The 26776-nt window shown below is 40.9% G+C and overlaps 2 protein-coding genes across 4 annotated transcripts; one reads left to right on the forward strand and one right to left on the reverse strand.

Annotated features, from left to right (window-relative positions):
* Positions 1–203: 203 nt before the first annotated feature.
* On the reverse strand, positions 204–7884 carry ido1 (indoleamine 2,3-dioxygenase 1). Its single transcript, XM_056418052.1, has 10 exons — positions 7770–7884; positions 7187–7282; positions 6983–7102; positions 6739–6857; positions 6621–6635; positions 5705–5804; positions 5195–5312; positions 5045–5096; positions 4804–4952; positions 204–4736 (listed from the first exon to the last, which is right to left on the reverse strand). Exons 1-10 carry the CDS (start codon positions 7860–7862, stop codon positions 4348–4350), a joined length of 1251 nt encoding a protein of 416 aa, XP_056274027.1. The 5' UTR covers positions 7863–7884; the 3' UTR covers positions 204–4347.
* A 4127-nt stretch (positions 7885–12011) lies between these two features.
* LOC130196158 (rho-related BTB domain-containing protein 2-like) lies at positions 12012–23229 on the forward strand. Of its 3 annotated transcripts, XM_056418042.1 has the most exons (11): positions 12012–12273; positions 14293–14494; positions 14659–14762; positions 14838–15023; positions 15627–16567; positions 16675–16793; positions 17557–17707; positions 17811–17899; positions 18330–18435; positions 19066–19278; positions 20904–23229. In XM_056418042.1, the coding sequence occupies exons 1-10, from the start codon at positions 12212–12214 to the stop codon at positions 19269–19271; spliced, it is 2166 nt and encodes a 721-aa protein (XP_056274017.1). In that variant the 5' UTR covers positions 12012–12211; the 3' UTR covers positions 19272–19278; positions 20904–23229. The 3 variants fall into 3 exon arrangements, with proteins under 3 accessions (XP_056274017.1, XP_056274016.1, XP_056274018.1); XM_056418041.1 differs by having other exon boundaries at positions 19066–23229; XM_056418043.1 differs by lacking the exon at positions 12012–12273 and adding an exon at positions 12397–12485 and having other exon boundaries at positions 19066–23229.
* Positions 23230–26776: the final 3547 nt, after the last annotated feature.

Below are 26776 nucleotides of genomic sequence, written 5' to 3' on the forward strand. Positions count from 1 at the left end.
TTCACAGTATACATTATAGAGATAAACACAAGCTTTTTACTAATTGAGGAACATTTCCCTGAAATCGTACGCTCAAACACGAGTGGAAATGGGACAGGTCAATGTGCTGGAGGTTAACGATATTTTAACCCTGCAACGTTTTTGAACACAGAAAAAGAATCCCGTTGGCCATCTTGTTCACGAAAGGGAGAAACATTCAAACAAAAGGAGAACACTTTTATTTCATCAAGCAACTTGACATTTTCTAGCCAATATGGCTCGAACAAGGAATGGCTTTGTAGCCTGTTGATTCACTTTGATCTAAAATGAAATATCCAAAAAACAATTTTATACATGATATTCGCTCTATCATTAAATTATATTTTCAACTGGACAAAATCTTTTCACCACATGACTGGAAAACTAACAACATTCACATCAACCTCAGTTGTACTTTTATGTGCCAATTAGCAAATACTACCATGCAGCAGTAAGATGGTGAACATTGTTTGTTTGTTTGTTTGTATTTTATTCAGTCAATCAAATCAAATACAATACAATATTATCCAATATAATATACAAAAGAGAAAGACTGAAAAGGTATAGGTAGAAGCAAAAAATGCTTATAAATTCCTATCCTAAATTGAAATCAAAATAAATCAGAAAATTAATATAAAATAAAGAAGAAAATAAAACAACAAAAAAACAACAATAAACAAAATAAAAAACAAAATATATTTATATATACTACCACATACATCTTCCATATTAATACGTTTTTAATTACATTTATAACTCTCAAGAATTGTTTCATAAATAATTCCCTTGAAAACCAAAACATGCATCACAGTGCCTCAGGACAGTCACTCCAGTGAAGGCTCAGAAAGCCTCACAGGTGACTCAACATAACTGCAACAGCAGTCATTGGAACACTCATACACAATCTCTCCAGCTCAACAAGGATAGCTGAGCAGTACAAAGCAGGACAATGCACAGGCTCCAAAATATCACGAGATTTTTCCTGGAAAAATAACGGCTGCAATCTGACGTGTGCTTTCCTGTCAAGTCGGTGACGTCACCCGGGCTGGACCATCAGAACAGCAGTAATTCTACACTTTGAAGCTGCTTGTGAACATGACAGCTTCTCTTTCTCTTTTTTCATGTGGGCATGCCATTTCAGTGGAGTCAGTGGGGAGGAAGTGATAAAAGTTGACTACATCAAAAGCTTTTAACTTGCCCGAACAGACCGCACAAGCAAAGAGCAGCTGAGGTAAGAAGAAAGAAAAGGAGTTGAAAGTCAGAGGAGGTGAAAGATGATGAGCTTGAAGTCTGGTTTAACCCTCTGGAGTCGGGTCATTTTCTCGATTTTACAAAAAGGATTAAATTCACCTTTTAAAGGCTTTTGCATATGACACATACCCATGTGTTATACATCAAACATTCCAGAACAATCTCAGCTCTCTATATAATGAGACCCAATTGTCCTCAGGTACAAGTGGAAAAAGAAAATATGGCCCTAAAGCTGAAAATGTACATTCGATTTTTAAAAATTCTTCATAACTCTTCTGAAAACACACCTTTACTCATGTGGATGAACTGTTTTGGTGTTTGGAATTGGTTTACCATAGGTCATAGGTTCACAAAAGCAGTGAAATAGCTGAATACAATGCTAGATACATGTAAATAAATGTCTAAAACCAAATTTTGTATTATGGATTTTAGAGTAGAAATGATGCCGTCTGTCACACCATTCACCAAAATGATGAACATGGGAATGAGAAATCACTTCATACTGCAGATAAAGCAAAATGTGTGTGCAAATAAAAAAGTAGGCAGAAAAGTGAAGTCCGAAAACCCGCAACACAGTGAATATCGCCTACGTTTGCTTGTGTTTAGAGAGCTTCCAAATGGAGGTACTATATGAAACATGATTCACCATTGTGGAGGGGATCATGGCATTGGGAAGGTTGGTACACTGACCTCTGCCCATCGGGTGAACTGTCACATATTTTCTTTAAATTCCTTTAGACCACTAAATGGATACCCTGTGGGAGGGGGAATCACAGTCAAAACTAGTTAGAGAGTTTCTCTGGAGTATGTGGTCTCAAGTATGCTAAATAAAAATAGTTACATTCATATTTGAACTGAATTATCCTCAATAGACAGATTTTGAACGATGGTTGTGAAAGACTAGAGATGACAGCCGCTCATTAGAATACACACAGAGCTCAAATTTAGGGTGAGTCCAAACTGATCAGTAAGTGAAGTATGAAGTGTGGGTGTGTAGCATAGATGTTTGACAAAGATAGAAATGAGAAGGAATGGTAACACGCCCGGAGTCACCTACTGCTCTGCACACGCAGCCCATAATTCCCAGCTACGCCTGCCATGTGCCAGAGGCAATCAGACCCGAGCTGCTGCCATCGCGGATACTTGCGCCCAGGGCGAGAAAAGGTCTCGGCTTTGCTTGGCTCGAGGTTAGCAGCGGCATCATTTTTAATTATGAAATAATAGAATCCAGGACATCCTGGTTAACCACCGAGGCGCAGATATCCAATTGTCTAACCCGAAACGAGGGCCCACGCCTGTGATCCTGTTGGCTCCGATGGATGGAATATGGTTTGAGGTGATTTCATGAAAACAAGAGTGACTCCAGATGCCCTTCGACGTGAGGAAAATCACTTTTTTAGCATTTGCTTGGAAGGCTTGTACTCAGATATACAGAACGCTAGCTGAGTCCTTTTGGAAAATGTCAGCCAAAATATTACAAATGCACATAACGATAAAGCTGACCTAACGTGCTTTTATTTTGTCGTACATTTCACACCACGGTCAGCACAAAACAAGCAAGTTTGCGCATGAATATGCGTGTCACGTCGCACCCTGAAGCCAGCCACTGTTGTGATGCGAGGTGAAACTTCAGTGGCTGTGAAGGCCCGGCCCTGACTGCACAATGAAGACATCCTTAGAGATGGCCAGTGTTTACTGCCAGGTTGTCAGGGAGTCCTCCACACTCAGGCAATAAGGAAGGGGATTATTTGCTCTGGCCGTGGAGGAGATTTTAATCAGATCACTGCGACATGTGAACACACTATTTCTCCCCCTTTCACCTCCTCACCTCGGGTCTCCAGCTTCTCGGGTTCTGTGTGAAGGGTTTGCGGCGACTTAAAGCACGACCGATATAACCAACCCGACGGCTGAACGTTACTGCTGTCAATCAGAATGGCTTTAAAACATCTATCTTCACACACGCCGTACAAACATCTTCCGACAAATCTCCCTCATACTCAAATGATGTGTAATGGTTTTCTCTCTTATTTGCTCTTCTGTTGTCTTCCCTGCATGCGACGAGAAAGAAGGTGAGATAAAGGAGATCGCTCAGGTTGAGGGGGAATCGTCACGTCTAATTGCCGCGGCGTCGGCTTTATCTGATCTTGCGGGCGGGCTGTTATTGAAATGATATACCTGTGGAGACGATCCAGGAAAGGTGAAGATTACACAGCGTTAGCCATTCATGGCACAATCCATCCCTTCATTGCTCTGGGCTTTCCACACTCTCCGCCCAGAAAGTATAGAAGGGCATGTGAGGGCTGGATGTGGGCTGGAGGAGGGCGGCAGGAGTGCTGAGGTAACCGCTCTGATAGGTGATGTGTCTCCGCACTGCATTGTGCTTTGTGCTTTGACAATGACAACGCCATTGTGAGGACACGCTGTCAGATGAGGCAACAAAGAGGGATTATTTTCAGTTCGGGTTCCAGCCTGTCGATACTTTATTGTTTCAGGCTGGTGTGGATTACACATCTCTTCAAATGACTATTATTAAGGATGAATACTGTTATTTACTAAAATATTAGATTATTTAATCAGGTCCATTTAGTTTGTGGTTAAATCAGTGGCCTGCGGGCCTTTAGTGCACTCAGGTGTTGCCAAATATTTTTTTTAAAGGAAAAAGCCAGAGAAATATTCTTTTGTGGAATTAAAATCCTGAACTTTAGTGCCTCGCCAAGGTTTCACATGGTATTGCAACATTACCATCGTTTAAAAGCGTCTCTCAATTACCACAATAACCTCAGAAAAGCTAAATGCTGCTATATTTTCAAGCAACGGAAGACAAAACTTATTTTAAAAAGCATTTGAACTGAATTTCAAAATGACTTTCCCTGAGGTTTGTTTACAGATAGTAAAAAGCTACATGTAAGACGAGCGATCGAGGCCTCACACTCTCATTCTGCCGCAACGCGTCCTCTAGATGACATATGAAATGGTTTTATTCTAAGTAATCGGAGGTGATTCATGGCCTGTTTTCTGTGACGCAGTGGACACTCTCCTGTGTGATGACCGGCTCACATCCGCTGTGGTGGACTTCATTTATTTCCGTGTCTCAGGCAAAAAAGTGTCTTTTGTCTGGTCTCTCACAGTCTTAAGGAAGCACATGATGCTAGATCCACCGGTGCCCCTCTCCTCTAATGCTATGGGTGCTCTGCTGATCATCTCCCCCTCTAACTCCTGCCTCTGGTTTCTCAGTGTCCTCAGTTTTCGGGCGTGGGCAGCAGGTACGGTGATGAAGCGGCTGACGACATTGATGTGGTAGCTGCGCAAAGCCAACAGTTTTGCGACACAGTGCTGAAAGGCCTGGTTTAGCTTCTCGCTGGCCTGCTGCTGGACAAAACTCTTCAGGGAGGGTTGCAACGAGATGTCCTGGATCAGCAGCTTGTGGGCAGGCGGCATGTAGTCCCTCATGCGGGATAGAAAGGCACCTAAATAGAGTAGTGTCATGACTGAGTCCACTGGTGTAATCAATCAAAGGTAAAAGAGCCATCTTACCACTTGTCGCTTCGTGTTGGACTCCCAGAAGTTCATCAAAGCATTGCAGCAAGCTGCTCTGTGCAGCGCTCCCACCTGAATACTCCATGGGCTCGGCCTGGACCCCTTCATAAACCAGTCCCTTTGGCATACAGGGGTTGTCTTTCCACCTATGTATATGTTCATGGCCACAAATACACATTTTTAAAAAAAATGTCACTTGAAAAATGAATGACTATTCAGTGAAATGAAAACAAAGTACCCGGACAAGTAGATCCTCATAACGCCATAGAATACCGAAGGCTCCACGTAAACTTAAGAAAAATCACATGAATCAAAATACTTGTGTTTTACTGGTGTTTTGTGTCATATATTCAATGGGAAATAGTCATCATTCGTTCATTTAAGTTACCATGTATCAGTTTGAATTTTTCTGTCATGTCCTGTATGGACTGGCTGATGTCCTCCAGGGCTCTGGCCACAGTCTCAGAGTCTCCACACCTGACACCATTGATCACAGTGGGAATGTTCTGCAACACAGGTTATTCAGTGGCTTTGTCTGACATTTCCATAATGTATTTCTCATTTGACTGTCTTAAAACAACAATGTAAACATAATACATCCCTGTTCTTTCACAAGTAGATATTATATGCACAACACACTGCAGTAGATCGCTGGAGATCCTGGCAAACTCTGCACTTTACTTTACTCAGCACTTTACTTTATTTCCCCCCCTGTATATTAAGTATTAGTATTTAGTTTTTAGTCTTTTGTTTTGTGTTTTATATTTATTTTCATTGATGCTCTGATGTGCACCGCTGCTGTGATTTTTGAAATGTCCCCACTGTGGGACGAATAAAGGAATATCATATCATATCATATATGAACTGAATTGTTTTGGGGGATGTACTGTATATTCACCTTCAATGCAGGGACTGCTGCCAGCTCCACAAGCAGAGTGACCAAGAAGAAACCTTGGGTGCTGTCTCCGCCCGGGAGGCTGCACAACAGTTCCAGGTTCCTGCGGGACACACATACAACTAGAACGGGCACTCGGTAGAGCGCATACCTTATCACAAGATTGGGCATTGAATTATGAACATTTTGGCATTAGTTGGATGCCAATTGGATAAAAATAAGATTTTGACTTTTTCACGACCTTGACCTTGACCTTTGACCCGATCGATCCCAAAATCTAATCAAATGGTTCCCGGATAATAACCAATCATCCCACCAAATTTCATGCGATTCGGTTTAATACTTTTTTAGTTATGCGAGTAACACGCATACAAATGAATAAATAAACTAGAATGGGCACTCGGTAGAGCGCATACCTTCGCATATCACAAGATTGGGCATTGAATTATGAACATTTTGGCATTAGTTGCATGCCAATTGGACACAAATGTATCGTGCTATGGTAAAAAAAAGATTTTGACCTTTCCATGACCTTGACCTTGACCTTTGACCCGATTGATCCCAAAATCTAATCAAATGGTCCCCGGATAATAACCAATCATCCCACCAAATGTCATGCCATTCAAGAAGATTTGACCTGTTCATGACCTTTGACCTTGACCTTTGACCCGATTGATCCCAAAATCTAATCAACTGGTCCCCGGATAATAACCAATCATCCCACCAAATTCCATGCGATTCGGTTCAATACTTTTTGAGTTCTGCGAATAACACGCATACAAATAAATAAATAAATAAATACACGGCGATCAAAACATAACCTTCCGCATTTTCAATGCGAAGGTAATAATAACATGTGCATTCATCCACATTTTATGGTATGCGTAGAGGACCAGAATTGAAGAGAAAATATACATACTCCATGTCGAAAGGACTGGCATAGGAGACATAACGATGCACATGAAAAAGAGAGAGAACAGATTTTAGACATTTCAGAAGCCAACCAAACGCAACATGCAGAAAATAACTGACCCTACCCCTCTGGATCCTTCTTCCTCCAGTTAGCCAGTACTACATCTGCATGGGTGAGAATTGGGGGAAGTCCTAAACGCTGTGACACCTCCCAGTATGGCACCGCCAGGTTACGTGGTAGGATCTGAGAGGAAGATTATTGAAGATGGAATATATTCATATAAATTGTAGATTGCAGTGCAACGAATAGCAGGCAGGGAAGGAAACATGTTCAGTCTGACAAAACGAAAGACTGACAGAGATAGATACCTCCACTGTGTTGTTCTCTCCCTCCTGCCAGTTGTAGCCCATGGTCATCATACTGAGGGCCAGGTGGGCCAAGCGTAACTCCCGGTGTGTCTGCAGAAACTGGCTGCTCAGCCGCGGCATCTGGACAGACGGGCGACATTAATAGGGAACCATGGCTCCATAAAAATATTCAATTGACCTTTTCAGTTTCTCGTTTCAACTTACCTTGTTGATATGGAAGCGCAACTCGTGAGAGTGCACAAGCTCTGGGACTCGCAGGGCAATATCCATCCACGGCTGGTAGTACGGGGGAAGCTCTTCCTTTTAGGTCCAGTTGGGCCGTGAAAAGAAAATGTGATGATCGCCATGTCAAACGGACATTAAAGAGAGCAGTGCACAAATGTGACGATGCAAATGGTGGAACCCACAAAGACATTTTCATTTTGGAATTGTAAAATTGATCCCTAAACTTGCATTTCATTGTTCTATGTTGTGATATGGCGTTTGGCGACCTGGGACTTTGTAAGCACATGTTGATGTAGGAATAAAGTTCACAACACAAAGCAAACAAAAACAATGTTAAACTTCCCTCGGTCAGTTGGTCTCAATCAATACCACCAGTCACACGTTTGCGATGTTATAACTTCTAGACTTGTGAGCAACATTTTCACCAACGTGAACTACATTTAAGTTTGGTTAAATGACAATTAAAGATCTCTTGATAATCGCATATTTCAGTATGACTGCTTCAGGTCAAATCTAAAAAAAGTTAAAAAAGATAGAGAAGGAAACTAATCCATCCACCTACCAGAGGATCCTGAAGGACGAAGCCAAACTCTTCAGAGACATGGTACGTCTCCAGAGAGAAGGGAGGTTTGGAGTCTGGTTCAGCTGAAGCCATAGAGAAAGAAACAGAAGCTCATTGACAGCGACGGGAGTGAGAATATCTGAATGGTTCAAGAGATCCCAATCTGTCTGGACTACGGCCCAAAGTTCACTCTAAAGCTGCTGTCAGTAGCAGTTACACATTGATCAATCACTTCTGACATTGCGCAATATAGAGGGTAAGTCTGGCAGTTCAGCATCCATGCTTCACCATAAACCTCAAGTTTAAGTAGGACATGTCCAATGTTATCATTTCTTCCCCTCCAGTTATAATTATAATAAGAAAAGAGTTTGCTGAACATTACATCACATTGGCTTTATATCAGCCCATGGTAAGCTATATGGCTGTGCAGATTTATTATTTTAATTAGCTCATAAGTTCCAAAAAAACATGTAAAGTATCAATTATGTATACATTATAAGACTATTATGATAAATAATAGCACTTCTATGAGGGATGTGTTACAGTAGATTATAAGATGTCATTAGTTGGAAACCCAGTGTAATGATATAACAACTGTAACTGTTATTGATAAATAGATGAATGTCTCTGAAAGTTAGCTATATTTTCCTGTTCCCTGAGTAATGTCTTTATCCATTTTGGTGAGCTTACATTTAATTTATTTATATGAACGGAAAGCTTTCATTTAGCTGTTTTCATCTTACATTGTTACAGTGTTTAAGTGAGCATATAATAAAACAACTAATCAATGCTGATAGATAAAGGAGTGATGATAATAGCAAGCCTACTGCTTCGTATAAACAGTACACACATGCAAACAATCCAGTTTAGTGAAAAGTGGCTCAATGAGCAAGACTAAAAACTAAGAGGTCATTCAACGAGTGTAACATAGTCAATCTGGATAGCACTGTCACCTCACAGTAAGAGGGAACCAAACCTGATCCTCCTGGCCTTCTTTGTGGAGTTCGCATGACCAACGTGGGCTTTCTCCAGATTCTCCAGTATCCCCCCCCGCCCCCCCCCATAGTCCCCAGACATGAACGCTAGGTTCATATTTTACTCTAAATTGCCTGTAGGCGTGAACGTAAGCATGATGACATGTCCAGGATGTACCCTGCTTCGCTTAATGTCAGCTGGGATCGGCTCCAGCTCCCCCCCGACCCTGAATAGGATAAGCATTTATAGATAACGGATGAGTTTTAAAAACACAGAAGGGAAATGCCAAAGGTTCCCTCCACATCCACTCCTATGTTATCCTCTCTGTCCACAAACTGACACCAAGTTGCATGTATCTTTCATCATTATATATTAATAATTATGTTTGACTTCTGAATACTCGTATTTCATATTTTGGTTCATCTTCAGGTACCACTCTTACATGAATAGTATTACTTAGAGCTGCTATAGCTTCCACGTCCCAGATTTTTATTTTTTCAGAACCCATACTTACTACACAAATGTTACAATATGTTATTATATAATAATGTAATGTGTTGCAGTGCAATGCTTGACTTTAGTTTCCATGTATCTTTATTTTGAAGAAAATTGTTCCACCCTTTGGTCTGTATTTATATCTGTTGGTGGTGTGGAATTTTTAGGAGAGGATAGAAGGGAGTGTAAAGTAGACCGTCAGCCTCACCTGGTGGATCAGAGCAGACATTGCAGGTGTTACAGTAAACAGGCTTTACATCAGTTTAACCCTCCTGTTACCTTCAAATGTACTAACATCTTTTACCCCTGGGGTCAATTTGACCCCAGCAATTAAAACCTAGAGAAAATTATTATAATTAATATTGTTTCCCAAGTTTAAGTGTCAGGTACTTTATGTTTGTTTGTTGACTACCTAAATATCCATTTAAATACATATACATGTTGATATTTCTTCTGTTTTACACAGTGAAAAACAGCCTGGGGTCAAATTGTACAGGACATTGAACACATATCATCATGTGAATCTTATGTTTTCCCAGTTGTCCCCAATAAATTATGAAAAGTCATGAAATATGAATTTTAAAAAATTATGTCAATCATTTTTTTTTTAGAGATGTTAAATATTGAATAGGGTCAAATTGACCCCAAAGGTTATAGGAGGATTAAAGTGAGGAGTTTATCACTACCGCACCAAAAGTGCATGTAACTTTACGTGGTTGATATCACTTTGTAAAGCTGAAATACTGTGTTCACTGAGAAAAGTAATGACATTTAATAGCTGAGATTTACTGAATCCAAAATGCAGTGGAAAATAACCTCTATTTAACAGACAAAACCTCCCACCATTTGTGCACTGTCAGTACCTGTGAGTCGCCTTTTATTCATCACAGACTTTTTTGTCCAAACCATGGCAACTAATTTTTTTGCATTGCATCCTGAGTTTGAGTTATCTCAGCAGTAACTGCTTTGCCCTAAAGTGCTAAGCAATAACTAAACTGTAAGGGTTACAGGTACTGGAACCCAAAAGCACGACTCGTAATCTGGAATGCAGGCAGGGTCAAAACCGGGTGGTCCGTCAAACAGGGCAACAAATCCAAAAAGGGGGCAAGCAAAAATCTTAAATCGGGTGAACAGGCAAACAGGGTCGTAACGGGCAGATCAGAATGAATATTTCGGAATTCACTGGAGAGTTTGGCAATGACACACAAGACAATCTGGCAGAGGAAGTGAGGGAGCTAAATGGTGAGAGGCTAATGAGGGGATGGGCTGCAGGTGAGAAGGGCGTGAGGACCAGGTGAAGGGAATGAGGGACTAACGAGGTGATCAGAGGCAGGTGAGAAGGGCGTGAGGACCAGGTGAAGGGAATGAGGGACTAACGAGGTGACCAGAGGCAGGTGAGAAGGGCGTGAGGACCAGGTGAGGATGACAGGTTCTGGAATGACAGGATGAGTATGAAGGTGGGGAAGTCGTTGCATAAACAGCCAACAAGAGCTGCATTTGTCAACACTTTTGTGTACAAGAAATAAGCTTATTCTCGTATTGTGTTAACACCGTCGTCGTGATGAATATGAATCTAATGCAAACTGAGTATCTCAGTAGCCTGTTTGGTGATTGCAACGTGGCATTGACTCAGTTCTCCTCACACAATCTTTGTATTGAACATTTAATTATCACAAAAACAATGATTCATTTATTTAATCACTCTGAATTAACGTGTTGGTCTTTATTAATCAAAAATAGTGTTATGAGATTTTATTAATACAAGAAATAACATTTAAAGATCAGAAATACCATGTATGTTTCATCAATAACACAACTATTGCAGTAGATTTCTTGCAAATGTCACACTTTGTATTTAAAGTTGTCTCCAAACCCATGAGAGGAACTATGCAATCATAAATGCTCATTTACATTACATTACATGTAATTTAGCTGACACTTTTATCTAAAGCGACTTACAATGAGTTCATTCAACCATGAGTACAAACTCAGAACAATAAGAAGCACGAAAGTACCATTTCTTCAAGAAAGCCAAACTACAAAATACTATTAGTATTTAAGTGCCACTGAAGTGCTAAACCATGTTTTTATTCAAGGTATAATTTAAAGAATAAAAAAGAGACCAAAGAACAGCTCATTGCTTATTTAAAGCTCAACATCCATCATGAGTCGTGCATTTTCTTTTTTTTAACAATGCTCTGAAATGTCAGAATGATAAATAGATCCAATCAAATACTTTTGTTATTGACAACAGCCATCTGATTCCATTTGTATTGAATTTGTGTAATGTGTCTGTCACACATGCACCCGTTATGTATATGTACGTGTAGACTACACTGTACACACACACACGCACACACCTACACTCACGCACACACACACACGCACGGGTGCATCACTGAGCCCCACCTGTCTCAACTAACAGAAAGTAGACCCGCCCCTTGATACAACACTGTGAGTTAACCTCATCATTCGTGCTGACATATTGCAGCACTGAATGCACGAGGGGCGTATCATGTATTTATTTACAATAGACAACACAAACATAATGTACACTGTGCAAAGTAGTCTATGGTCCAGATTATTTAAGGCAGGTACAACAACAACAACAACAACAACAACAACAACCCGCACTGGGCTATCAGGGCAGCTGAGGAGCTTTGCAATCAGATTTGTGCGACTTTAAAGTGGATCAGTGTTTTGTAATTAATGTGTTCTTCTCGTCGCCGCCTGCCTATTATTAGCCCCGGAGGCCTCGGGGTGAGTGGAGGTGGTTCCATGACCGTCGGGGCTGCAGCGCGGCACCGACAGGCTTCACGTCAGCTTTCGTATTCGTGCCAATGCAATCGGACTAATCGCACAGATCCAGTTATTTGAAAGGTTTGCGGTTGGCCGCCTCTTTCCAACACTGGTTCACCTCGCCTTGAAGATGAAGTTAAAAACGAGCTGCCGTCAGGTGCAAGGCGCATCCGATGGAGCGCTGCTCTGTAGCTCGTTCATCCGCCAACCCGATGCATCACTTCCTCATGTTGCGGTAAGAGGGGCGGAACGTATTGATTGCAAAGGAAACAAACCCTTTATTTCCTTATCGCGCGATTTCTTTGTATTTGCTGTTGTTGCGATGGACGCGCAGCCGGATAAACAGGCTCAGGAGTCAGTGACGGCGTGTTACATAAGATGTGATGCAGCAGAGCCTCATGACTAGTGTCTCGGTGGTGGTGGTGGTGGGACTGTTCGGTCCTTCTGGTAGGATATGCACAATTGTATCATATTTGTTGTGGATGATAATTGAAGCTGCATTTGAATGGCGATTTGATTTGGAGGATATTCTAAACCCGGTGTGCGGATTTGAGATTACGATCTGCCCATATACAAATTATGAATTAGATCGGGAGTTGCGCAGTGTAGACTGTAACCGGAAAAAGGCAAATGAATGTGCAATATTAAAGTCAGTGTGTCTCTGTAATGTCACACAGGCCCAGCTTAAGATCAGCCTGTCAGATGCTTTAAAAACAAAATATATATAAATGGATAGGGATGCAGATCAGGCTGGTTTTATGAATGGCTGTAGACGTCAGGAAAAAATCATAGTAGCCTAACCCGTAATAGTGATACATCAAAATGTGAAATCCTCCTTCAAAGAAAGAAAAAAAACAGCTTCTTATGTCATCATAGAGAACCAGATATGTGGCTTCGTTGTAGGTGACCATTGGTGATGCTTTAAGAAGGGGGGCAGCTCTTTCTTTAAAGCAGCTCCTTGAGTCTGAGGCAGAGGGACAAGAAGCAGTTGACCTCATTCATAAGAAGGTTGCACTATTTGAGAATCTAATGACGCCCCTGATCAAAAGATGTAATCTCCTGTGCAGAATGTCTTTCAAGGGGTAAGATGCTGGAACAAAACTCAAAAGAAGCATTGGAGCATATGGCGACTAAATATCTATTCCAAGATATGACAAAACCATGTTTGTGTGTGTGTGCGCTGTGATGGCACAACTTAGAACTAAAAATAAGACAACAGCGCTTGCAGTTATAACTATCATGTTTATATGCTGCTGTTTTTCTAGAATAAGAAACAAACATGATCGTGATCATGAGTTTAATGATATAAGCTGTGACAAACCAAGACACAGGCTGCAGTTCCCTTGGAAACCATAGCAGCTACCTAAATTATCCACCATTTCCAAGAGACTGAAGTAGTCTATTTGCCTATTTTGTCCATTTCATTTCATGAAGGCGGATTTGTGGATGTCAAATCTAAAGTGCTAATTGAAATTAGAAAGGTTGTGATGATTGAAGCTGCTAAAAGCTTTAAGGTAAGGTTATTTCCATTGTAAATGTTGAAAGGTATTTTGGCTTGCAGATGGTTGGAAATAGAGTAATAGAAAAGTGGTGCAACTATGTCATAGATAAATGGCCTGACTGTATTTCTTTACTCTATGGAAAATGATTTCTCCCTGCTTTATTTATAGTTTTGTTACTATGGTATTGTTTTTGTTTCTTTATTTGTATATGTGTTTGTTTGTCGTTGTTTTTTACTTCTCTTTATACGTAGAATCTGACAAATTTAAATATCTGTATGTGAGATTCTAAACACTAATAAAATATAAAAAAAGGAAATAGAGTAATAATTGTATCAGCCTTTATTTATCCATAGTGGACATGCAAAGCTCTTTATTTTTAAATGGGTTATTGTTTTGGAATGCAGTGTGAACTTTTCTTTACAATTTAACTAAAATATTGAACATTTCGTATTATTTTTGCAGTAAGGATTGAGTTCCAAAATCGAAGGATCCTCAAAAAAATCCTTCTCCTTTTTGTGAGCTTGTCCCTTTAAAAAAAAAAAATTCTATATGAGAAGCAAGAACAGGGAACTTGTGAATGGGCACAGGGAAGTCACGAGACCATCCATTGACAGCTCTGCAGGCAGAGCGAGCCGTGCAGACGAGGAAGAGTCACAGTGTCTCATATCCCCATCGATCCGTGTTCCTGCACTGGGCAGGGCAATAGTTTAGGATTTCAGGTGCTGACGCAGCTTTTCTTTGTATTTTGACAGGTCCCAGCAGACAGATTCTGATATGGACTATGAGAGGCCTAACGTTGAAACTATCAAGTGCGTGGTGGTGGGAGACAATGCAGTCGGGAAGACCCGCCTTATCTGTGCCCGGGCCTGCAATGCCACACTGACTCAGTACCAGTTACTCGCTACACATGTGCCCACAGTCTGGGCAATTGACCAGTACAGAGTATGCCAAGAGGTAAGTTTGCAAGCGCATTACCTTTTAAGATTGAAATCTCTCATCATTCAAAAATCTTTATGCAAATAAAACAAAAAAAATGTGCCTCATATAAACAGTTAGCTGGAAGAATTCACACGAGTGAATTACAGGAATTAAATATCCCTGAATGTGTCTCTTATTAGGTATTAGAGCGCTCCAGAGATGTGGTGGATGAAGTCAGCGTGTCCCTTCGTCTCTGGGATACGTTTGGAGACCATCATAAGGACCGGCGTTTTGCATACGGCAGGTAAGATAGGATCAATTAAAGTCGACCGATGCATGATCTGGTGCTGAGTGAATTTCTCGTGCATCTTTGCTCCAGGTCGGATGTAGTGGTGCTGTGCTTTTCAATCGCCAACCCCAACTCTCTGTACCATGTGAAGACCATGTGGTACCATGAGATCAAGCACTTCTGCCCCCGTGCTCCTGTCATCCTGGTTGGCTGTCAGCTGGACCTGCGCTATGCAGACCTGGAGGCAGTGAACAGGGCACGGAGGCCCTTGGCTAGGTAGTTGGACTTATATTTGAACATACACTACCGTTCAAAAGTTTGGGATCACTTAGAAATGACTATATTTTTCAAAGAAAAGCACTGTTTTTTCAATAAAGATAACATTAAATTTATCAGAAATACACTCTCTACATTGTTAATGTGGTAAATGACTATTCTAGGTGGAAGTGTCTTGTTTCTAATGAAATATCTCCATAGGTGTATAGAGGCCCATTTCCATCAACTATCACTCCAGTGTTCTAATGGTACATTGTGTTTGCTAATCGCCTAAGAAGACTAATGTCTGATTAGAAAACCCTTGTGCAATTATGTTAGCACAGCTGAAAACAGTTATGCTGGTGATGTAAGCTATACAACTGGCCTTCCTTTGAGCTTGAAGTTTGGAGAACAACATTTATATTTCAAATATTAATCATTATTTCTAACCTTGTCAATGTCTTGACTATATTTTATATTCATTTGATAAATAAAAGTGTGATTTTTCATGGAAGACACGAAATTGTCTGGGTGATCCCAAACTTTTGAACGGTAGTGTACGTTTGAGATTTAGTCTTTTCTATTGCCCGAATTGTCTCTGAAATATATTGTCTTGTATTTCAGACCCATTAAATCCAACGAGATCCTTCCTCCAGAGAGAGGCCGGGAGGTGGCCAAGGAGTTGGGCGTGCCATATTATGAAACCAGTGTCGTTGCTCAATTTGGAGTCAAGGACGTCTTTGACAATGCCATCCGAGCTGCACTCATCTCACGCCGACACTTGCAGTTTTGGAAATCTCACCTCAGAAATGTTCAGCGGCCTCTCCTTCAGGCGCCCTTCCTGCCACCGAAACCTCCCCCGCCTCTAATCACTGTGCCTCCTCCCCCAACCACCACAGAAGAGCATCCGGTCGGCCTTCTGGAGGACCCACACTGTGCGGACGTCATCCTGGTCCTGCAGGAGCGGCAGAAAATCTTTGCGCACAAGATATACTTGGCGACGTCCTCTTCCAAGTTCTACGATCTCTTTATAATGGACGCACATAAGGAGGCCGCCGAAAGGCCCGCTCGCGGCCCCCTCTCGGGCAGAGAGCTGCTGATGCGTGCTGCGAGCTTTGATGTTTGCGAACTGGGCGACGATGGAGACAGGGCCAACCTGAGGGCCTGCACCAGTGACGGCACCTTGAAAGACTCTGATGGGGCCCGACGAGGCCGGCTGCTGTCTTCGTGTAGCCGAGCCTTCGTCAGTATCCAGGAGGAGTTGGTCGATGACCCCGTCACATACAGCCCCAGGCCCATGACTGTCGTGCACATGGACCGGTCCATGCAGCTCGGGCCTTTCCGAGCTGTGCTCCGCTACCTGTACACGGGTCAGTTGGACGAGAACGAGAAAGAGCTAATGCACATTGCACACATCGCTGAGCTGCTGGAGGTGTTTGACCTGAGGATGATGGTGGCAAACATACTCAACAATGAAGCCTTCATGAACCAAGAGATCACCAAAGCCTTCCATGTGCGGCGCACAAACCGAGTCAAAGAGTGTTTGGCCAAAGGCACCTTTTCTGGTGAGCTGAAATCATTCATCCGCCAATCGCTCTGGTGTTCTGCTTGAAATGGAGTGAATGCAGGTGTAAGTGATGTGTTATCTGTGTCTCACCTCTCTGCATTGTAGATGTCGTATTCAAGCTAGATGATGGGACCATCATGGCCCACAAGCCTTTGCTCATCTCTAGTTGCGATTGGATGGCAGCGATGTTTGGCGGGCCTTTTGTGGAGAGCTGCACCAAAGAGGTACGTCAAACAACACCACTGGTGTGTTGGGCTGTGAAATCAGACCAACAGAGCCCAAGAACACCTCAAATCTGCTCCTGAAAAAGTGAATCCAACTAAAATTGTTTAAAAAATGAATGATTAAAACACTGCAACATTGTTGGGCCAGTAAGTCTTGACTGACCGTGTTTACATGCATTCGAATAACCGGATTAGTCGGACTGAAATCGAATTATCCGTTTCATGTAAACACCTTTGTTCGACTATGTGCGGTCCGACTCAGATCCGATTAACACCCCTGGATAACTCGATCCGATCCGGTTGATAATTCGACTATCGCGGCATGTAACGGTGAATTGGATTAGGAACTGGACTTTGCGTCTTTGCGCATGCTTGAGATCCCGCCGCCCTCCTCCCTCCCTCCCTCCCATGTCGTGACCGACGATAATGTCACTATTAACATCATGCAAGAATAGTAGAGGGATGTAGCTTCGCCTTGCTCTCTGTTCGCCATCTTTCTCGAAATGTTGTTGTTGTTGGTTGTTGTTGGTAGTGGTGAAGAGGTCAAGCAGAAATGGCTGTATCACCACGAGTTGTAATGAAAACAGCGCCGCCTATCGTATCGGATATGACATGCTTTCAAAGGCCAATGATTCGAATTACTCACTGCCATGTATATTGGGATAACAGCAGATCCCCCAAAAGATAGCATAGTCCGACTAAAGCAAGATTCAAATTATACCATCATGTAAACACACTGAGTGTCACATGTTTTGTTTCTAAGGTGCTGTTTCCAAACACAACTCGCAGCTGCATGAGGGCTGTGCTAGAATATCTCTACACAGGGCGGTTTTGTTCTCGGGCCGACCTGGACGCAATGGAGCTCATCGTTCTTGCCAATCGTCTTTGCCTCCCCCACTTAGTTGCACTTACAGGTACGACATTTGGTATAGCTATATAGGCCGTAAACCATCGGATTATATTCCACAAAGCTATTCTGGTGTTGTAAACAGTGACTCGCTCTTATGTTTCTTTCAGAGCTCTACACAGTAACGGTATTGACGGAGGCTGCGATGACGGGGACTGACATTGATGGAGACGTGCTTGTGGACTTGGACATGGCCCAGGTAGTATGAACTGTCAACCATCAGTAAACACGGACATCACTGAAAGCTCTTATACGTATAAGGACTTGGCAAAATTGGAGTTTCATGAAAGGGCATTTCTCAGGGCTGAAATAGTATTTACTCCTTAAAGGTGGAACCAAAGAAACTCTTTCAGAGTTCAAGTCAGCTATTTGGCAAAATGAATGGCACCAGCTCTTTAGGGCAGTGAGCATTTAGGACATCCTGAAGGAGTTTGACACAGCACTCTAGCTGATCTCATCATTCAGCTGCATTTTCGTTTCACCTCGAGCTCTTTCGTGTCATATGCATGCAAAGGCTGTTGTCCCGCCTATTTAGGTTTAGCTCAAATAATGTTGTTACCAAAAAAGACAGCAAAACAAAAAGAGTCCACAAATACAGAAATGACAGATACTGATTTGTATGTTGGCAGTTCCACGGCGCCCAGCAGCTCACCGGTTGGTGTCTTCACCACATCTGCACCAACTATAACAGCGTCTGCCGCAAGTTTCCCCGAGAGATGAAGGCCAAGTCTACAGGTAACACACATGTGATCTCATCGTACACTGGTGAGCTTAAATACCCTCACATTCATAAAAACATTAACCCGACTGGATCATCCAAATCGCCACATACGGTATGTGTGTGTGCGTGTGTGTGTGCACATGCTTGTGCGTGCGCACCATTTGAAATAAAAACTTGACATTTTGTAATACTCTTTTTAGGAAAGTTGGCCATGAAATCTGTGTGTCATACCACCTGTGTAAAATAATATTCAGTTGTTAGCATATTTTTCTCATTATATAATCGGGACTAGCCAGTCTAGTGTTCAAACGTTTAATAATTACAATAATTATTTACAGCAGGCTTTACAATAGTTTCTTAAGTAACTTTTCTTTTCTTCATGAATAATGTTATTTTTGCTGTTTTACATGATGAACTATGTTATATATTAAAATATACTTTTAACCTTTACACACTTAAAGATGTTTTTCTATGAATTGTATTTCTAGTACAATTATTATTGTGAAAAATATGCATGTCTCACAAAGATCTGTTTCTTCCAACTTACTTATTTGTCTTGCAATTTCTTACTGTGAGCATGAAATGCAAAAAAACTATGTGGGGAAATTCCTACAAAATTCCTCAACCAAATTATTCTGATGCAGAAAACCAAGAATACTTTGAGAAACATCGCTGGCCACCTGTGTGGTTTCTGAAAGAGGACGACCACTACCAAAGGGCACGCAAAGAGCGCGACAAGGAGGACTACCTGTACCAGAGACGGCAATGCAAACGCAAGTGGCTCTTCTGGAACGTTCCTTCCTCCCCTAACTCAAACTCTCCTTCTTCTGGCTCGTCTGCTGTCATCTGACCGAGTGGTAAGGCCAGGTCTGCTCTGAAGTACATCAGCGTGGATGCGAGTTGGAAAAGATACACTAGAAGATAAGCACCACTGGCTATGTACGGCCCAATTATTCAGGCTCATAGTCTCTCCTCCTGTTTGCCACTGCAGTTAAATTCCTCAAGGTCTTCAAGCTCAGCTCAAGCTGGCAATTAAAATACTGAGTTTTGTTCCTTAGATTTTTAGCTCGGTGTACACGAGACTCAAACCTCAGTGATGTGAACCTCACTGACAAATGGCACAGTGTAATTGCCGCAAATAACAGTTCATATTGATTGTCGTACGTTTTAAAAATAGGACTCTGCTGGCACAGAACTTTCCACGTATGATTCTAATGATCAGAATCACAATCATCTTTATTGTATGCGTACGCATAAAAGGAATTTTACTCTGTTTTTTCTTTTGCTCTCGACGTACATATACATGTCATCAATTATCCTGAACTGATAACCAAGTGCTGCTTATCAGCTGCAACAACCAGCAATTAAACGCAGAACTTCTCAGTCTCAGATAAGTAACACTTTGCCTTTAAGTGTTTGTACAATCTACCAAACTATGTGTACAGTATGATCTTTTCAACGGGATGTAACGATAGTATCGCCTGCCAGGATACAATGATTTAAGACATTCACTCTAACCGTACAGATTTTTATCAAAAAAGCATAAGGGAAATTACTGGCACGTTTAAATTCTGTTTATTTGTGTACAGTCAGTTTATTTGTAATAGTTTGCACAGCTAAAAGTGATGTGAGTCTGGACACGCTCAGAATTATCGTATTGTGATCTTGTGATTTGTGGCCTCTTGTCAAAAAAGAGCTTTAGTTTACATGAATGCATTAAGTGTCCTGAGACACAAGAGTTCGCAAATCAAGGAGAATATCTGTATCTTTCTTTAGAATTCCAGACAAAACAAACCACATCCTTATTATTACCTTCGCATTGAAAATGCGGAAGGTTATGTTTTGATCGCCGTGTATTTATTTATTTATTTGTATGCGTGTTATTCGCATAATAAAAAAATTTTAAACCGAATCGCATGAAATTTGATGGGATGATTGGTTATTATCCGGGGACCATTTGATTAGATTTTGGGATCGATCGGGTCAAAGGTCAAGGTCACGGTCATGAAAAGGTCAAAATCTTCTTTTTACCATAGCGCGGTCAATTTTTGTCCAATTGGCATGCAACTAATGCCAACATTTTCATAATTCAATGCCCAATCTTGTGATATGCGAAGGGATGCGCTCTACCGAGTGCCCATTCTAGTTTCCAATGTGTTGCTTGATGAGGCTTGTTAGCACACATGTCTCCCGGGTCCTTCAGGTTTATAATCCTGTCAGCTAGACCACTATATCATCCTGAAAAGCCACTCATGATGCATCTCAGAGCCGATAGCATCATTTCCAGAGCTGAAGCGACCCCGTGTTCCTCATGCGCCCCGTCCCTCTGTGATGGTGTGTTTCACGTATCTGACATCGGTGGTGATTGGGCTTTCTGCCCCTGACTGTGTGAGGCGACATGCAGGAGGCTTCTTCATGCTCTGGTGAAGTCATCCCTCCTCTTCTACACACTTCAAGCACTTTTTTGGATTCTTCTCCACAGAGACACACACAGGAGCATCCAGTAGCAGCATACTGGTAAACGGCACTACGGACGGTCTGGTATCAGAATGGCATGCTACGGCTGTAGGACATGGTATTTAAAATGTTTGTTTAAAAAAAGAAGAAGAAGAAGGTTGTGCAAATGATTGAGGTGAAATTATGTTTTCTTAATTTGTTTTGCACACTTCACCATATATGTTTAAAGCTTGTCATCTACTGTTGAACTTGATTGTATGATGGACTGGAGCGTTCTTCGGAAGTAAGCATGGTGCCGAGTAAAGATGGGTCGTGTTGTCATGTGTACAAAATATCATCAACTTGCATCACTGATGTGCTGTTTCCTAATATCTTGCACTGCAGGCAGTGAGCAGAAATTGTACAGTATTACTGGGTAATACATATAGTGAATATAGAATTGATTTGCATTTAGTTACTGTGCAGCTACAAACTGTTGTTGAAAATATCTAAATATTGTGCTGACCTCCAGTTACATCTATCATGTACTGCAGAATACATGCACATTACAGGCAGTTTGAACCAATAGTTCACTCATAGTTAAATAAGGTTACAGTGCAAGGTAAAGTAGATTAGGTTATATAAATTACTTGTTGGTTCATCCATAAAACACGTCATTGTTACAAAAAAAAAGGTATTATGACAGCATATGTTAAAGGAAGGCTAGCTTAATCCTGCATATGCATGGTTAGACTTGCAATTCATGTCGAGACAGATATTAGAGCCCAACAAAGAACTTAAAACGATTACGTGGTTTGAATCAACTCAGTGACCAAGCCAGTTTCTGCTGGGACTAACTTTTGACCTAATTACTACACTGCATGAAAAGGTTCACCAAATTCTCATTTAAGGTGTAAAATATAGAAATAGAGTAGTGGTGCTGGTGCTCTAAGCAGTAGCTTTGAATTGTTCTCAATTACATTAACTTTTGCCTATTGATAAGTGAACAGAATAACTGTAATTTTGAATATCTATTTTTTTTTTGGCACACACTGTCAGACATAAGGCGGAAGATTGAGAGCCGTCCTTATTCTGAATGTTTATATTTCTTAGGCCATCTGTCTAATAGCTAATATTGTTCAGTTTTCAGACAAAATACAGTTTATTCTCATAGTTTAACAGCAGGAGGGTGTATATTCTGACTCTACCTTGGTGGTGTGATTGATAGGTTTCACAGACATGCATTTCTTTCCTCAGTGCGTTGCATTTCTCAATGAGTCCTCTGCTGATGTTCTGCATCAACAACACCTCATGCCTTAATGTACAGTGTAGAGTATGGAATCGAATGATTAGTAGTTTTGCTGTGGTCACTGGTCTGTTTGCTCTATATTTGGTTACCATGGTGCTCTCTAGGCTGTGAGTGTATCTGTATATGTGCATAATCTTTACGTATTTGGGATGTAAAGCAATGTGTGATTCATGCGATGCGCTTTAGTTTGAACACTGCAGAGGGTGTATGCCCTTTTAACGCTGTCAACACGAAACTAATGAAAGACTCAGACCACCAAAGCCACACTAGACTAACATAATGACAAATCATAGATTTCTGACATTTATAATGAAATGAATGCAGGGATTTTAAATCTGTTCCATTATTTTAAAGTGGCTTTATGCTAATGATCTCCAATTTTGGAGTCTGTATAATTACAACATATTGAGACAGGGTGGCAGTTGTAAGTTAGATTGTAACTTAAACATGTACATATAAATGATGGGATGACTTGCAATTCAAACTTAGCATAGCAATTGCTACACGCTATTGCATAGTTTAACATATAACATGTTTTATACTCTGCATATTGAAATGTCTGACTTTGAAATTACAAACGAGCACTGCTTTTTAGCAACAGGTTCTATTCAAATTACATGAGATGGTATAGAAACGTCATTATTAGATATGTAGACAACATCAGGTAAAAAAAAATGAAATTACAAAGAAGTTGTCACTGAAGCCCTTTTCCATATGTTTGGATGCTAACTTCACGCTGCAGAGAAGCACAAACCAAAGGGAGCTTTAGCAGCACCAGGAATATAGAATATGCTGCACAATCACTACTGCATAGTTTAAGAGGCCTTGTTCAAAAATGGATGATAATTAAATAATTTAAAAAACAAAAGAATTAATGAAAATAAAAGAAACTGAATTGAATGTTTTCTCAGTGTTCAAAACCTGGATGACATTTTCCTTGTCATCAGGTATTCTTGTTCTGATGAGTAGTTTTTATTGTTTAGAAGCTGTCAATCAGACATTCTGTAGCATGTGTTCTTTAAAATGTGTAAATACTATTTACTAAATAAAAAAGAGCAACGCATGCAGTCTTTTTTTTTATTTCTTGTATTTTGTCAAATGAAATTAACGCTCGCGGCCTCACAGCTGGTCAGTCAGTAAAGGCTCGTGCACGCGCAGAGACGACAACCACGGCGCGTGAACCAGAAATAGAAACCTGCAGCTAAACACAAGTGGACAACTTCTGCGAGATGGTAATGTTTATCACAGAATAGTAATGTAGCTAACGCTAAGCTAGGAAGACTGCAGTGCGTGTGTGTGTGTGTGCATTGCTATATTGTAATGTGCACTACATGCATATAAACGAGCTAAAACAAGAACAGCTAACGAGAGCAATAAGCGTTAATTCTAAACTTTTCTTTACGAGTCAAACGAGAGTCTTGTGTAATTTCTATCACTATAGATACGTAAGTTATCAGGAAATAAAACACGTTACGTCTCGAGCCACGTGTTGCTTTTAAGTTTAATGTGAAACGCGCAATGTATTTCTTTGCCGTGTTCAGACAGTTCAAGTATAAAAATACACATTAAAATATTGTAATTTCACAGTGACATGTTAGTGACAGATTAGAGTTAAAACACATTCAATGAAAATGACAGTGTCTGAATAGTTGGTAGTCGGCATATTCCACGATGGAGACCTCCACGGTCCATCAGGCAGATGGAGGTAGAGAGGAGAGGTAGAGAGATAATGGTCTGAATTATTTGTGTTGTAGGTTGATTTGTGTTCTTTGTGCAGGGCATGTTATGTGCCATCCATAAAAGTGCTTTTTTTCAAACACTAGAGTGCAGTAATGGATCAAACAAGATGATACTTTACCTCAAGAGAACCGGACGATTGTCACAAGAAACATAAAAGTTCACGGCCTTAAAAAAATGATAAACTTGAAATAAAATGTGAGTAATAGTATGAATATGATGCCGCTGTCTTGTTTTGGGTTTCTATGCAGACTTGTCATATTTGCATTACTTGCACTGACTACACAGTTGCACTCTTTGTCACCAGAGGGTGGTGCTAGCACCTCGTCGTTGTAAATCCTTCAACGATCAACTAATAAACCAAATGAATGTCCTTTCCATAGTTTATACTATTCAGAATGTCAGATGATGTAAATTATAAAGTAGATACTGCTGTCATTGAGTAACTGATTTAGCCCGATAGATCCTTTAATCTCTGTTTCATAGTGAAGCTCCAGTCCTTACGTCTCCATCTTTAATATGGTGTCATTAGAGTTGATTGCTGTAGACAGCAGCACGCACTGCTGTGCGTGCTTTTGGCATTAGTTTATGAATCAGTATTATTTAGTACTAACTTGTGTTTAGTGAGAAAAATACTTACTTATTTTTAAAAAAATCAAACCGTGACTCTAAGACTAAAATAAATTACTAATTGTAATTAAGAAAACAAAAAATGGTGACGGTTTTGGGTGGAATTGAAATCAAACACAGCAAAACTACAGTTTAAAGTTTGAGGGTTTTGTTCCTATCTTAGATTTGGATTAGACATGCATACCATGCTTGAGCTAAATATGAAGAAAAATGTATACACATTGCAATGTCATAATGACATTTGCTGAAATAAAACCACAGGAAATGATTTCGATAAGAAAATGACATTAACATTAAATGACTTTATAACACATAAACTGAAAAGAAAAACATGAAAATGAGTCTACAGTACATGAAGTCGGGCTTTAATGACTTATGTCTAAACAAACTTCCTCTTGTTTCAATGCCAGATATTAAATTACCACAGAGATTAATTCAGATATCTCGTATTCTTTTATTTATAAGTTTTCCCCAGTGGATTCTGTTCTTTTGTGGTTGAGTGACAAATTGAGAGAGACACAGTTCCCAATACACACAACCTCTGCTGAAGTTGACAATAAAATTGCTCCAAGCGCACACCAAATCCTATATCTGTAAATTGAAAACTTAAATTGAAAGCCACCTCGATTTAGGAGGTAGTTTATGAATTCCAGAGCTAAGCAGTCTCGCTCGAACATGATCTATTGCCCTTCTCTTGCCCAAACTCCATTTGATCTATGGTGGTATTATCTATAATGCTGTCTTACATGATTCTCTTTTATTGCCAGAATCAGTATCAGACAGCAAAACAGATTACATGTTGGATTAAATCAATACGAACTTTACTTACTGGGCTTTGAAATGTAATTCTCCATTTCTCCTGACACCTAAGTAAGCACGCACTCTTGAAGGGTGATCAGTTTGTTGCCTGTGGTTCTGTGCTTGGTCTGCTGGTCCACCACGCTTTCTGTCACCGTGCCATGCTGCCAGAGCCGCTGCTATTCTCTGCCACTCATCCCTTGTACCCAGTAGCAGAAATACAGAATAGTGGCCGCTCGGTTTCAAATCCACCCACTGTAACACCCACTTCATTACTGGGACGGCGTGCATGCCTGCTGAGTAATTGGAAAGGAGCGCAACGGGCAGTACTCCCATAAGCCCGCCTCTAAAAAGGTGCTCAGAACCAAAAACAAAAGCAAAGGGCCACAGCGACTGCACATTTCTGTCTTCAAACTTCGGAGTAGCAATTCGACACTGAAGCGTATGTGTTGGCAAAACCTGGCATGTGTGTTCGTGAAGCATTTTTTGGAAACCCTAATTATACTCAAAAGCCGCAAAAGAAAATGGGACATGTCTCAGCGAAGCTCATGAATAAAGTTCACGCAAAGTCAGAATGAGGATTGGAAATCGAGCGGACCTGACCATGTTATCTCAGTTTAGCTTTAAAAGACGTGGACTTTCCTCCACTTGGTTTTATGAATGAAGTAACATCTGAAATCTACAAAGAACCGCAGACATTTTAACTGTTGTCTTCATTCCCCGTTGAAGGTTTTTAAATTGTGTACCTTGATTGAACGATATAAGGCTGAGTGTCCATGTTCCATCTGTGTTTTTTGTTCAATTGTTATCAACGAAAAGAGAGCACCCGCCTCGAGAAGAATCGTCTTCTTTCAATTCAATTCAGTTTATTTGTATAGCCCAATTTCACAAATTACAAATTTGTCTCGGAGTGCTTTACAATCTGTACACATAGACATCCCTGACCTTTGACCTCACATCGGATCAGAAACAACTCCCAAATAACCCCACTAGGGGGGAAAAATGGAAGAAACCTTCAGGAGAGCAACAGAGGAGGATCCCTCTCCAGGACGGACAGAACAATAGATGTCATGTGACCAGAAGGACAGATTTAGAGTTAAAACACATTCAATGAATATGACAGAGTGTATGAATAGTTCATAGTAGGCGAATTCCACGATGGAGACCTCCACGATCCATCTGGCAGATGGAGGAGTGGGCGGAGTCTCAACAGTGGGCGGAGTCGGTAGCAGAGAGCTCCCACTTTTTTGCGCCTCTTGTTGGAAATCTCTGAACTTTTCACAAAGGCGCCGTCAGCGCCGAAGAAAAGTTTTGCACTTAAGGATAAATTCAGTGTTTCAAGTGGAATGCAACATATAAGTCTGATTATAATCAGAGCAACAAAGGACGACTTTCATATTTTAACACGAGACGTAAAGCTTTTCTTGTCCTTAGTCCTAGTTTTA

The sequence above is a fragment of the Pseudoliparis swirei genome, chromosome 7, assembly GCF_029220125.1.
Source record: "Pseudoliparis swirei isolate HS2019 ecotype Mariana Trench chromosome 7, NWPU_hadal_v1, whole genome shotgun sequence".
Classification (NCBI taxonomy): Eukaryota; Metazoa; Chordata; class Actinopteri; order Perciformes; family Liparidae; genus Pseudoliparis; species Pseudoliparis swirei.

Coding starts and splice junctions, on each gene's coding strand:
- ido1 (XM_056418052.1), bottom strand. CDS start 7,862: ATGGCTTCAGCTGAACCAGACTCCAAACCTCCCTTCTCTCTGGAGACG. Junction 5,313..5,704: donor CAGCAGTCCCTGCATTGAAG/GTGAATATACAG, acceptor CCTGTGTTGCAG/AACATTCCCACTGTGATCAA. Junction 5,097..5,194: donor AAAATTCAAACTGATACATG/GTAACTTAAATG, acceptor ATTTTTCTTAAG/TTTACGTGGAGCCTTCGGTA.
- LOC130196158 (XM_056418041.1), top strand. CDS start 12,212: ATGGAGCGCTGCTCTGTAGCTCGTTCATCCGCCAACCCGATGCATCAC. Junction 12,274..14,292: donor CATCACTTCCTCATGTTGCG/GTAAGAGGGGCG, acceptor GTATTTTGACAG/GTCCCAGCAGACAGATTCTG. Junction 16,794..17,556: donor TGGAGAGCTGCACCAAAGAG/GTACGTCAAACA, acceptor TTTGTTTCTAAG/GTGCTGTTTCCAAACACAAC.